At 38.7% G+C, this 13,539-nt stretch overlaps 1 protein-coding gene across 1 annotated transcript; it reads right to left on the bottom strand.

The window, feature by feature from the left end:
* Window positions 1–9,272: 9,272 nt before the first annotated feature.
* LOC134222480 (large ribosomal subunit protein mL43) lies at window positions 9,273–9,941 on the bottom strand. The gene has a single exon (XM_062701650.1). The coding sequence runs from the start codon at window positions 9,866–9,868 to the stop codon at window positions 9,329–9,331; it is 540 nt and encodes a 179-aa protein (XP_062557634.1). The 5' UTR covers window positions 9,869–9,941; the 3' UTR covers window positions 9,273–9,328.
* Between the last annotated feature and the right edge of the window lie 3,598 nt (window positions 9,942–13,539).

Raw genomic sequence — 13,539 nt, 5'->3', positions numbered from 1 at the left:
TTCGTTGATGGTTAAATATCTTGGCTGTGCATATGCACAGCACATGTTTCGAAATGGACAAATTGATATGAAATTTGCGAAAAAGAATCCACGTGTCTTGGAGGAACTCGAACCCTCAACCTCCTACTCTATAGATAGGCGTGATAACCCCCACACAACAAGACCACTTAAAGGTCACGTTTGCGGTCACGTTTTGTTTTTCAAAGATCACGTTTGTTTTTCGCAAATTTCATATCAATTTGTCCATCTCGAAACATGTGTTGTGCATATTAGACTGGCCCAGGATACAAAAAGTCTTCCGATTCTACGGGGCACCCCCCAGGATTTTGCCTTTGGGTAAGAAAATCATTCTCTGAAAATTTCAGGCTGATCGGTTATTGCATAAGCTGGCGCAATTGATTTGAAGTTAATATGGGGGTTTAAGGTGGTTATACAACAAAACCACAAATCGGCCATCTTGAAAACCACGTGCTTTTTCTATTGATTTTCAAGAGCACGAATTGCGAGAACCACATACGCCCATAGGGATGAAACATCCGTAGATCATTTGCTTACTTATGCTAAACAATCGACTTTAATTTCAGCATTGTACGAAAATTATTGCGCTGGATTTGAACTTTTGATAAAAGGAGTAAAAACCGTGTGGTGAATTTGAAATTCACCACTTGGCTTGATTGTATAATCACCTTAAGCCAAAATATATGGGAAAATACACCTCTGTCACTATTTAGTACAGGAAACTAGATAGAAAAGCACGATTGGGCCCAGATTTGCAGGAAATGAAGTTAACATGCCAATGAACAATTCGACATAAAATTCTACTATGATTAAAAAAACTTTAAATTAGTTTTTAGCTGATTTATTTGGAGTTTGGTTGGGCACTTTGAAATTCATTAATTGCCTTGAAACCAAGCGCATGTAATCGAAGGTAGCTGCGATATGTGTTGTGGCGCGCGTGCAGTTACTTATGCTTCAGTGCGCGCGAAATAACGCATCGCAGGCACCTTTGATTGCATGCGTATGTTTTCATGGCAATTAATGAATTTCAAAGTACTCAACCCAACTCCAAATCAGCCAAAAACTGATTTAAAGTTTATTTAGTAATAGTAGAATTTTATGTCGAATTGTTCATGGGCATGTTCATTGGCGTAACTACCTCGGATGCCTAGGGGGGGCTATAGCCCCTTTCTATTTTTTCTCGAAATTGACCCTCTTTTTGAAAATTCTCGAACATTTTAACATCTCATCAAGTTATCAGCGGTAATGTGACAAATGCAGTCCAAACACCTAAGGCAATTGCGGATCCATCACACTCATTCATATTATTCTCTTTTCTCAAGCACGTGCACGTGTGCACGTGTGAGCAACAACTGACAGTCTATGTTTAATTGCGCTCGACTAGCGTCAGGCAGTGCATATATTTGCATACTTCATAAATATTCTATTTATCTCAAATGAAAAAAAAAAAATAGTGCGACCGCCGAGAATCTTCCAAGAATTCTGATGAGAATCCTTTAGTGATCCTGACTGGAATGTTCCAGGGACTCCGACGGGAATCTCTAGATATTTCGACATGAATCCTTCAAGAATACCGATGGGAGCCTCCAGGGATCATGAAGGGAATCCACCAGAGATTTCGGAGGGAATTTTTTCAGGAATTCCAACGGAAAAATTCAAGGATTCCGACGAGAATGTACCAAGGATCCTTCACCCTCCCGGAATTTCGACGGGAATATTTCAGGAATTTGAAGGGTTTTCGTCGAAAACCCTCCAGGAATTTCAATATGATGGTTCCAGGTATTTCATGAGCAATGTTCCAGAGATGAAGACGCATATCGTCGAAGGATTCCGAAGCAATCCGTCGAACGACTTCAAAGCAAATCGTCGAGCGACTTCGAATCAATCCTTCAGTTATTTCGGAAAGAATTCTCCAGCGATCCCGAAGGGAATCCATGGATTTTAAAGGGTATTTTTTACCGATTCCCAAGGGTATTGCTTAACAATACTGGAAAGAATCCAGTAGGAATTCTTGTGCATTACGATTGGAATACTTCGATGAATCCGAAAAGAATTCTTTAGAGATTGAAGTGAGAATTCTTCTCGGATTCTGATGAGAATCCTTCTCGGATGCTGATGGGAATCTTCTCAGAATTCAGAAACAAGCTAATTTTTCTGCCATCATTTCATTAAGTATGATATATCTATAGATCTATGATCTCTATAGAGTGAATATGAGAGATAACTTTTTAGTCTTCAAACTTTTTCGGTAATTCATTATGCTATATGTTGAAAACTGATATCACTGCTAACTAACTTATCAAATCCTAGGGGGGGGGGCTAATTTTTTTGTAGGGAGGGCTAAGCCCCCCCTAGCCCCCCCTTATTTACGCCAATGGGCATGTTAACTTCATTTCCTGCAAATCTGGGCTCAATCGGGCTCTTCCATACCATTTCCTGTACGAAATAGTAACAGAGGTGTATTTTCCTATATATTTCGGCTGAAACCCCCATATTAACTTCAAATCAATTGCGCCAGCTTATGCAATGACTTTTTTTTTTATTTAGTCTACATCTATACAGATAACACTGAATCAACAATTTGACGCCACAATACACGGTTCGAGGCCGCATCTCTCCATCCTCGAATACGCCCGACGCTCGCCAAGTCGTTTTGCACCTGATCTGCCCATTTCGCTCGCTGCGCTCCACGTCGTCTCGTACCTGCCGGATCGGAAGCGAACACCATCTTTGCAGGGTTGCTGTCCGGCATTCTTGCAACATGCCCTGCCCATCGTACCCTTCCGGCTTTAGCTACCTTCTGGATACTGGGTTCGCCGTAGAGCTGGGCGAGCTCATGGTTCATGTATGCAATGACCGATCAGGCTGAAATTTTCAGAGAATGATTATCTTACCTTAAGGCAAAATCCTGGAGGGTGCCCCGTAGATTCCGACGACTTTTTTTCTCCCCATACTAGGCTGGGCCACTCTAGTGCATATGCACAGCCAAGATATTTAACAACGAAAAATGGTTTTCGTGCGGCCGCGTTGCCGAATAATATGCAATTAATTGTAATCAGGTGTCGGTCTTCCACCGTAATTATCCATCTGAGTACACGCGACCGCATGCGTAGAACGTAGAAGCGTAGAACAGTTACACTCATCAAATGCTTTGGCCAAGCGAGTCTTTGGCACAGCAGAGTGTGATTGTTTCACACTCTAATACAAAATCCTCCCAGCCCTCCCCCCAATGTGTGCTCGCTTGACTGTGGATATACAATCGTAAAGCACATGTGACGATTGGGCTAATCAAGCATCCGATAGATATCCAATTTGCAATCAAAAAGCTAACCGCGGTGGAGTTTGGTACTCGGATTCTGATGGCTTTTCCGCAAACGAGACCTTTAAATGGTCTTGTCGTGTAGGGGTTATAACGACTATCTGGAGTTATAACTCTACACGACAAATTTCATATCAATTTGTCCATTTCGAAGCATGTGCTGTGCATATGCATTGCCAAGACATTTAACAACAAAAATTTTGTCTGGCTGTGTTGCCGAACAATATGCAATTACATAATTGAATTGTGATTTAGGATTTAGGCTGCATCCGAATCAGCCGTCTCCAGCTGCTGCTTGATCCGCAGCAACTCGAAAGCACTACTACTTCCCGCGAAATACATCACAAAACTGAAATCTGACTCCGTTCATCTGTTACTTTCGTATCTGGTACTCATGTCTAATGTATATGCCCTCTTATTCAATTCAATCTATATATTTGATTACACCCATCTCAATCCCTTCAATTATCATGGTAATACTTTCACAATACTAAACCAGGGTGGCCACTGAAATTCGATTTTCAAATTCCCGGTTTTTTTCCCGCTTTTCCCGATAAATTTTGCCAAATTTTCCCGTTTTTTTTTTAACTTGAAGAAAAAAAGAGTAAGATTTTTTTAAACTTTAACTAGATGTTTTATTTTCTTTCCAAATCGGAGGTCAGTTTTAAATCGAAGCAACTGATAATTTGTAACGAATCTTTGAAATAGTTACATTAAATAACAAACAACGTGTTATGCAAAATGCTTTGATCAGCAGGCACACTGCAATCGTGCGCTTTGTGGCCATGTAATTAGTGTCAACCGTCATTTAATCAACATGATAATACCACAATAACACCTAATTAAATTACAATGGTTAGATTCTTTTCTTAGCTGCTAAACTTTGGAAAACATTTTTCTTGGTTGCAAAACGCTCGTCGAATACGATTTGCATTCGACGGGAAATCCTGTCCCATTGTTTGCTAATGTAAATTGATCAAATCTAACTTTGGGATCAGAAGTTATGGCCAAAATACTAATTTCAAAACCTGTATTGGAAAAAATCACGTTTTGTAACTTATGCTCATCAAATTCTCAAATCTTATCCATGATTCAAACCACACCGCGAGGAAAACCACACCCGACTCATGGGCCCAGCCCCGTGGCAAGAGATGCTTCTCAGCGTAGCGAACATCTTCATGAATATATCCAGCATACATTTTGAAAAGTACTTCTCCCGAATCGTTCCTTTATAAGCAACTGGATTTTATCCAAAATATTGTTTGCTACACTTTTTCAATTTGTTTAAAAATAATACCAGCTATTATGGGCATGAAAATATTATGCATCTCGAGATGAAATAGAATACTGCGGCTTCCTGCTGGTTGCTTCTCAGGTAATCGCAACGGTCACTAAACACAACAGATTCAATGAAAATCTTACCCACCGTATGCACTTGCCATGATAAACACTCTCCATGTACTCAGTGACTCCAGTTGCCTCTCACTAATACAATCGAACACTGCTGTCATTTCGCGAAAAGCACGTGGTTTTGTTTTGAGCGGGAAAACTCTGCGTATCTTTTAACACGGCGGCTATCTTGACGTTTACCTTCGCAGTCGAGCCTGCGACTGTAAGACCGCCGCAGTATTCTAGAAAAAGATAAGCGCGACAATATAATCCTAGAACATCTTTCAGCACACCATTTATTTCATTTCAATTTCACTAATGTCGTTTTCGGTTTTAGACCTGGGTCAGGTCCGAGCCCGACTCTGAATAACCGAACGAAAAACGAATCGGGATCGAGTCAGTATGATGGTGTTAGTGAGATCTCAAGCCCTATCATCTGTTTTGTTTTCAGTTCGCACTGCCAGCTGATAGGCATAAATATAAATATTTTATCAGATTTCATACAGATTTTATCTTTTGATTTTTGTTATTAGTGTTATTTTGTTTCTTATTATATAAATTGAATGGGAAGTCAGATTTTTCTACTGTTAATTGTTTATTTTAAAAATGACAGTTAATCCATCAATAAATTTATGTGATTAGAAGCTTGTGATGAATGGCGACGGCAATGTGGATTGCCGTGAAGGAATTTTGGCGCTCTGGAACATTTCCGGGAATTATGCCAATCCGTGTTTCCAGATAAACTGTTATACTGGTTCTAAGTGGCGTTCTGGATAACAGTGATTGTGTTACATTTGAATTATCAATTATGCCATTCAAATGTAATAGAACAAGAAAATATGGAAACACTTTGTAAAAAATCCAATAGAAAATTTATTGAGATTTGGGGCCTTTTATTTTAAACTAAAGAATCAAATCGCACAAGAGTTGACTAACATTTTTGTATTTTCCTCCCAAGAGGGGATCCTTTGGGATAAACCGCGATTTCGCCAAAACTGCAAAAACCAAATATACAAGAAAGGCAAATATTTTTTCTCTACATAATTTTCCACTACATCACAGGAGATTCAACATAATAAATATCAACGGGGTAAAATATGTCTTTGTCGGTTTTTCAACGAATTACAACTAAAATCCTTCTTCAACTATAAAATTATGCTCAATTCGTATAAAACTGTTCCTAAATTTACATTTGAATTTATTTTCTGACCAAGTATCATCTGGAGTGTTACTAGGTAGCAAATATACCCTCTGCAAGGTGAATAAATAATAAAACTATTAAATATCTTGGCTGTGCATATGCACAGCATATGTTTCGAAATGGACAAATTGATATGAAATTTGCGAAAAAGAATCCACGTGTCTTGGAGGGACTCGAACCCTCAACCTCCTACTCTCTAGATAGGCGTGATAACCCCTTCAAGACCACTTAAAGGTCACGTTTGCGGAAAAGCCATCAGAATCCGAGTACCAACCTCCACCGCGGTTAGCTCTCTTTTTTGCAAATTGAATATCTTTCGGATGCTTGATTTGTCCAATCTCCACATTTGCTTTACTGTTGTATATCCACAGCCAAGCGAGTGCACATTGTTTATTAAACGAGAGGATCGCACTCCATGCCCCCAGCAACGGACTGGGCGGGACGGTATAGAATGCGAATTCTAGAGAGTAGGAGGTTGAGGGTTCGAGTCCCTCCAAGACACGTGGATTCTTTTCGCAAATTTCATATCAATTTGTCCATTTCGAAACATATGCTGTGCATATGCACAGCCAAGATATTTAACAAAAAATGGTTTTCGTACGGCCGAGTTGCCGAATAATATGCAATTAATTGTAATCAAGTGTCGGTCTTTCACCGTCATTAGTCGTCTGAGTACACGCGACCGTTTACGTAAAGGCAATCAAACTCATCAAATGCTTTAGCCAAGCAAGCCTTTGGCACAGCAGAGTGCGATTGAATTCGCATTCTATACCGTCCCGCCCAGTCCGTTGCTGGGGGCCATGGAGTGCGATCCTCTCGTTTAATAAACAATGTGCACTCGCTTGACTGTGGATATACAACAGTAAAGCACATGTGAGATTGGACAAATCAAGCATCCGGAAGATATTCAATTTGCAAAAAAGAGCTAACCGCGGTGGAGGTTGATACTCGGATTCTGATGGCTTTTCCGCAAACGTGACCTTTAAGTGGTCTTTTTGTGTAGGGGTTATCACGCCTATCTAGAGAGTAGGAGGTTGAGGGTTCGAGACAAGACAAGTGGATTCTTTTTCGCAAATTTCATATCAATTTGTCCATTTCGAAACATATGCTGTGCATATGCACAGCCAAGATATTTAACAAAAAAATGGTTTTCGTACGGCCGAGTTGCCGAATAATATGCAATTAATAATAAAACTATTGTAAATAATCAGAAAAACGTATCATTTGTTGATGGCAATATAGTTATCACTGCCTTATAAAGGGTTAATACATTATGTTTATATTCTTCAAATCCGTAACCTTAAACAAATTATTCACAGACCTGCAATAACGAATAAAATAATGGTATGAACATTTTGGTATAAATAATAATCCGATACTCCGGTACGCTATTTTCCCATTGAGAGAGCAATTATACTTAAAGCATATAATCGAATACACAACGTAATAGTGAATAAATAGCAGCTACAGCTACCTTCTCGTCATTGCATTTATCAATCACATTTTCATCAAAATTTTTAACCATCATTTTGTTTATAACGGAGCTACCGTCTGAAGTAATCAGAAAAAAAATATGTCGGTATCTGAATCCATTTCACCATCAGAGAAACTTGAAGATAACACACGATTAAAATAATCCATTTTTACGTGCAAGACAGCAACAACATTGATAAATTCAACAAATGAAACAAAAACGATTAAAAGTCAAATACCCATCCGTGTCATTCATGTTTTCATTTTCCTTTAGCGTAAACATAAACACCTGTTTGTGTTCGAATGTTTTGGTGAACCTAGGTTCGATCTCGATAAATCGGCAGAGCGAACCTCGTTCGTTTTGGGTCGGATCTGGTGCGGATCGCGATCCAACCTGAATGAATAACCGAACGTTTTTACAGCTGTTAGAGCGGATCCGGGGCAGAACTAGGTTCGACCCAGCAATAACCGAAAACGACATTAATAAATGTTGTTCGATTTGCATCCCCGGACCATTTCAACTGTGATACTTAACACAGTATAAACAATAATAATATCTTTTGTTTGATTCGGAGCGGGAGAACAAGTTACGAAAAATGATTTCGTGTAGCGCTTGATTTCACCTGTAGATTCCCTCCAATTCGTAAGTTTATTATATTTTATCATCAAATAACATAATTCCCATGGTCAAAGATGTAAATCTTGCAAATTATTTTGAAAACAATTTTTAGATTTAACCAAAACAAATAGTAAACAAAACACATGATTACCGTCCGTGGACATGGTGGCTATTGTCAAATCCCTTGTGATAGTATAGGCAGGAACTAATAACTAATATTAGTTCCTGGCATAATGTTTATTGAAAGCAGTAAAAACGTATAGTTTCTTATAGTATAGCCAACATGTTTTAATGTTTAGCTCTTGGTTTTATTCAGACTATTTCAAAGCATACCTTCTGGAGTAACTGTTAAAGCTTTTCAAATTAAAGCAAAATTATTTGAGTAAAGACTCAATTCCCTCGAATAAAATAACTCGAATTAAACCCATGTTTTTGAATTTAAAAACTTAGCAATGAAGCAAGTAAAGCATCATAGTTGTTGGTATTGGTTTACTAAAAATCTACAAAATTTTAAAGTAAACATATGATTTTTAACACAAAAAACATTCGATTCGTTATTTAATCAGTTTTACATTTTTAATTTCTAGAACTTTGTTTTCTTTTTTTTTTTCAGTTTTCTATATATTAAAATAAAATCTTAAATTTATTATTAAAAAGTTAGAAGGTTCCAATTCAAAAATATATCTTTCATCATCATATCCTTCAACTATATTTTAGGTTACTTGTGAAAAAATACTAAGCTTAAGATATTTTATTCTTCAAAATATCACACACAAAATCACGAAATATCATAAAATTACCATTTTTATCTCGAAATTGATATCAAAATGATCTAGTGACAACACAAACTGAATTCAGACAAAAGACTTACTTAATTTTTGTACTCACACACTCCATGTACTAAAAGTTAGAATGCGACTGAGTAATAAACATTAAAGAGTCAATCTTTTCCTTATATCAACTTCATAAAAGCTTTGAAGAATTTTGAATATAACTTTAGGAAATTTTGTTTTCCCGGTACATCTCCTGAATTCCCGGGTTTTCCCGCTTTTTTTTCCCGGTAACTTAAATTTTCCGTCTTTTTCCCGGTTCGGTGGCCACCCTGCTAAACACGTTTTCGCCCAGGCGGTGATGCCGATTCCTTCTTGTTCTAGCATTCCGCTTTATTGTGATACCGCGATGTAAATTCTCCATCAGAGCAATGTAGAATACCTACAATTTTTACGAGTGTTCAAAATAATTAAAGAACAGACCAATTTTAAAAACCATTTATTAATTCTACATAAGCTTTTATTCGACACGATCCTAATTAGTTCTGTTGCAGTTTCTGCGCTTTGTACATCTCGATCAGCTTTTCGGAAGCGCTCAATTCGTCCGTTTGCAGCTGAGACAGCTCCTTGCTCGGGTATGACATAACATTGGCCGAGGGATGCTGATGGGTGAACGGCGTCCACGGTCCCTGCACCGACGGCACATCCGTGTGCCACAGTTTACGTAATCGGGTGTCGCCTGAGCAGCCGGCTTGCGTTTTCAGCACATCAACCCATTTCCGGATTTCGTCGCGTGTACTGTTCCGACAGTTGATCCATTGCTTCTCCCCGTTCAGGTATTCAGCGGACATGACGGCCGTTCGGTGCCGGCGAGGTTTCACGTACACCACCACTCCCGGGTTGGCTTGGCTGAAGTTGAGCAGATCGTTCTCCAGGAACTCCCGCATGCCCTTGCTTGAGCCATTATTTTTGCAGTATTTTAGGGTGATGCGCTGCAGTTGGCACACGTACCGACCGACTCCGTTGGCCAGCGGAGCGCGCGGAAAACCGGATTTTAAAAACAAATGCGAGTTGGACATGATCTGGTTGATATTGAAAACACTGCACTTGAAAATATTTATTTCGGGATGTTGTGTTCTGACTTCTGGAGAGAGAAATGTCAACTTCAGCAAAATCTGCGTGCACTGAAATTCGAAACTATCCAAAATTGAGAGTGAAACTATTCAAAATTGAGTGTTTTCTCAACACTCCCATTTTAGATATATTTTTGTTTATGTAGATGGGTGATTTTTGCGTTGCTTTGAAGTCTAGTCCAAAGACTCACCTATGAGTTATCTGGTTTATATGAAACTATCCAAAGTTAAGTTATGGCATGCCACACAGTTTTGGATGAAAATTTACTTGTCGACATTTTGGTTGAACGCTATTTTTGCTGATAAGTTTAATTCAAGTCAATTTCAAATATAATAAAAGATTTCTTGATGATCGCTATTGAAAATGATTCTCAACGGGTAAGTTATTGATTTAAAATAATTAAAAACATCTATAATTTGTATAAGTCAAATTTCAGGATGATGCGTAGCGGAAACCCTGAAATCGAAAACGACTGAAACGCCGAGCTTACGGCGCAGGAGCAGCTGAAATCAGTGGGCCACGTTGAAGCCGGAACTTTTCCCGTTGTCAGGACAAAGATAGGACTCCATGTCAAGATCATGCATGAAAGTAAGCCATCAGTAGAGTGCAGTGAAGATCTCGGTGAAGATGGTATGCATTTTTTTATCTATATTGTAGATTCCTTTTGTGAATAACATTATTTAGAAATTAAAATAAAAACATGTGCGTGGACCTTGGCGTGGACGTTTGAATTTTTGTACTATATTTAATTAAAACGAAAATCACGGTTAATAAAAATTTTCACCCAAAATCAACTCTTCTAGAAGAAGTAAAATTCATCCAAAACAAAGTGTTCTCAAATAACTCAAAATTAAGTATTATGCAAATAACTCAATTTTGAGTGGTTGCACTTTGCTGTCAAGTTGAGTGAAAACGACCTAATTTTGGATTGTTTCGGTTCTCCGTGTGGTGGTGAAAAAGTTAAATAATGCCTCATCGGCCTGAAAAGCCCAGGGGACTGAAGAGAAGGCTAATACGCCTACCCACCATTCGTTCAATATGGCGTACAATGTTTTTGTTTTAATCTCGTTCAATTCATGATAACAAAGCTATGGAAGTATCGACGGGCTATTTTTCGATATAATAAAGCCGTACAAACACAAAAGGCTCGATATACCTCAATCAATTGCAAGTTTTTGTCAGGAGAAGTTAATTGCCGACAATTAGCACTAACTGCGAACGAACCAATCACCCAAAATGAGCAGCTGAATTCGGGTATAGGGCACTGCACGGAAACATTTCCTTCTCTTTCGTTCCTCATGAGTTTTGACGTTTACTGGCCTTGTTGTTTTCTAATTTCTTTGCAGCGAGAAAGAGACAAAGCAGTCCGTGCAGTGCCCTATAGGGCACTGCACGGACTGCTTTGTCTCTTTTTCGCTGCAAAGAAATTAGAAAACAACAAGGCCAGTAAACGTCAAAATTTATGAGGAACGAAAGAGAAAGAGATGTTTCCGTGCAGTGCCCTATAGGGCACTGCACGGGCTGCTTTGTCTCTTTCTCGCTGCAAAGAAATTAGAAAACAACAAGGCCAGTAAACGTCAAAATTTATGAAGAACAAAAGAGAAAGAGATCTTTCCGTGCAGTGCCTATACCACCCAGAAACTGGGTACCAAAAACAGCAGTAGCAAAAACAATGTTGGGTAGAGTGCCATTGTACCGCGGATGACAGGGGTGCGCCACTCCCACGATAAGTCGTAGATGAAGCTTGTTTGGCATAAAGATTTTCGCGATTAGAATGATTTTTTTTGCGATGAAAATTTTTACCTGCGATTAACGCGATTGATCGCGATGAAAGCGCGATAGCTATGCGATAAACGCGTTGACAACACAGAACTGCTCGAAAACTATGACAACAAGAATTATGTAAAATGACATGACATTTATCGTTGTCAAATATTCGATAAGAATCATTTTGCAACAGTTTCGCTTCCAGTAAAACATTTACTTGCGTTGACCGGCCCTGTTAGTGTGTTCCCTGCTGCGTGCTCGCAGTTTTGCGTTCCGTTGATCACGTAGTTCCGATCGTATATAAGTCTTAGTGTTCCGGTACGTTCTTCACTGCTCGCGTGCAGCTTTCGCGTTCCGGTGGGTCACTTAGTTGACTACGGAATATTTTATATTCTAACAGTGTCCGTGTTCCGATTCGGTGTGTTTTTCACTGCTTGCAGCAGCTATTGGGTTTGGGTTAGTCACTACGGTTGACTACGGAAGATCCAAGTCTCTGGAAGTGTTTGTGTTCCGTTTTTTTTGTGTTCTCTCTTGGTTGGATCCGAGCTTCACGCAATCACAGGCTGCCCAAGAGCATGGAAGTGCCGGAGGTAATGATTATAGATTATTTCCCTAATTAAAAATATGAAACAGCAATATATTGAACCGGCAGGTTATTTTCTGGAAAAACATGGAAAACTTCCTTCCTGAAGTGCACCATACCATCCCACCTTAAATGCATTATAGAGAGGACTGGCTTCGTAAACCCGGCCTTGGAAGACCTCACCGAAAGAGAAATAACAGGAATCGAGGCCGATGTTCGTGGGTTGTCGGAACTCGCCAACCTCCCGGTGGGGGACCCACTGCTACGAAAGTATTTAGGAAAATATATAGAGAAACCAAAGGATTTCGTATTGATGAGCGGAGAGAAAGCGCTGCTGTTGAAGATTGCGGGGGCCGTAAAAGCCAAAAGCTGGCCATTTTTCGTAAAAAACAAATCGCAGCGCTCGTCTCAGCAGGTCTAATCATTCGTATTATAATTAAATTTTCTGAACCCATAACTATTAAGACTTGTCTCATTCTACAAAATAACTTGAATTAAAATTAAAAGATACCGTTTCATTGAATAGATGTTTTATATGTCATATTGAAAAGCATTATGATTCCCCAGATAAGTTTGTTTTTCTATTTAACCCTTTATAAGGCAAACGAATCTAAACAATAAATTAACAAAAACAACAATAGGACATAATCCTGACATGGTATTAAACTCAAATGTAATGTATGTATGTTCAGGAACATTGAAAAATTGGTGGCAATATAGTTGCCACTGCTCGGCAAGCGGGACAACATTGGTGGCAATATAGTTGCCACTGCCCGGCAAGCGGGAAAACAGCCAACAACAAAAATAAATAAAAGATTTTAAAAAATTAGGTTTTACGTAAAACCAGTCAAATCAAGGCACGTTACATTTCTTAATGAAGAGTCCGAGTCGGAAAACGCATTATAAGTGAAAAAATTTTTTTTTGCGATTTTGCTCCCAAAAAAACACAATTTCGTCTAACCAAATATACAGAAAGGCAAAGCTTTTTTACGCTAATTACGCCATAATCTAAAACAGGAGATTCAAAATAATTAATACCAATGAGAAAAAATATATCTTTGTCGTTTTTTTAACGAATTATAAATGGAAATCCTTCTTCCACTCGAAACTTACGATCTGTTCGAAAAAAACTGTTCTCAAATTGACATTTCATTTTTTTTATGGCTCAAATTCATCTGGGGGATTACTAGGTAGCCAATAAAGCCACTACATAGAAAATAATAATTAGAGCTCTTGTTAATAAATAGAAAAACATATAATTTGTTC

The sequence above is a fragment of the Armigeres subalbatus genome, chromosome 1, assembly GCF_024139115.2.
Source record: "Armigeres subalbatus isolate Guangzhou_Male chromosome 1, GZ_Asu_2, whole genome shotgun sequence".
NCBI classification, from domain to species: domain Eukaryota; kingdom Metazoa; phylum Arthropoda; class Insecta; order Diptera; family Culicidae; genus Armigeres; species Armigeres subalbatus.
This window is presented reverse-complemented; position numbering and strand designations above follow the sequence as displayed.

Excerpts from the sequence above, each read along its gene's own strand:
- LOC134222480 (XM_062701650.1), bottom strand. The coding sequence starts at position 9,868 with ATGTCCAACTCGCATTTGTTTTTAAAATCCGGTTTTCCGCGCGCTCCG.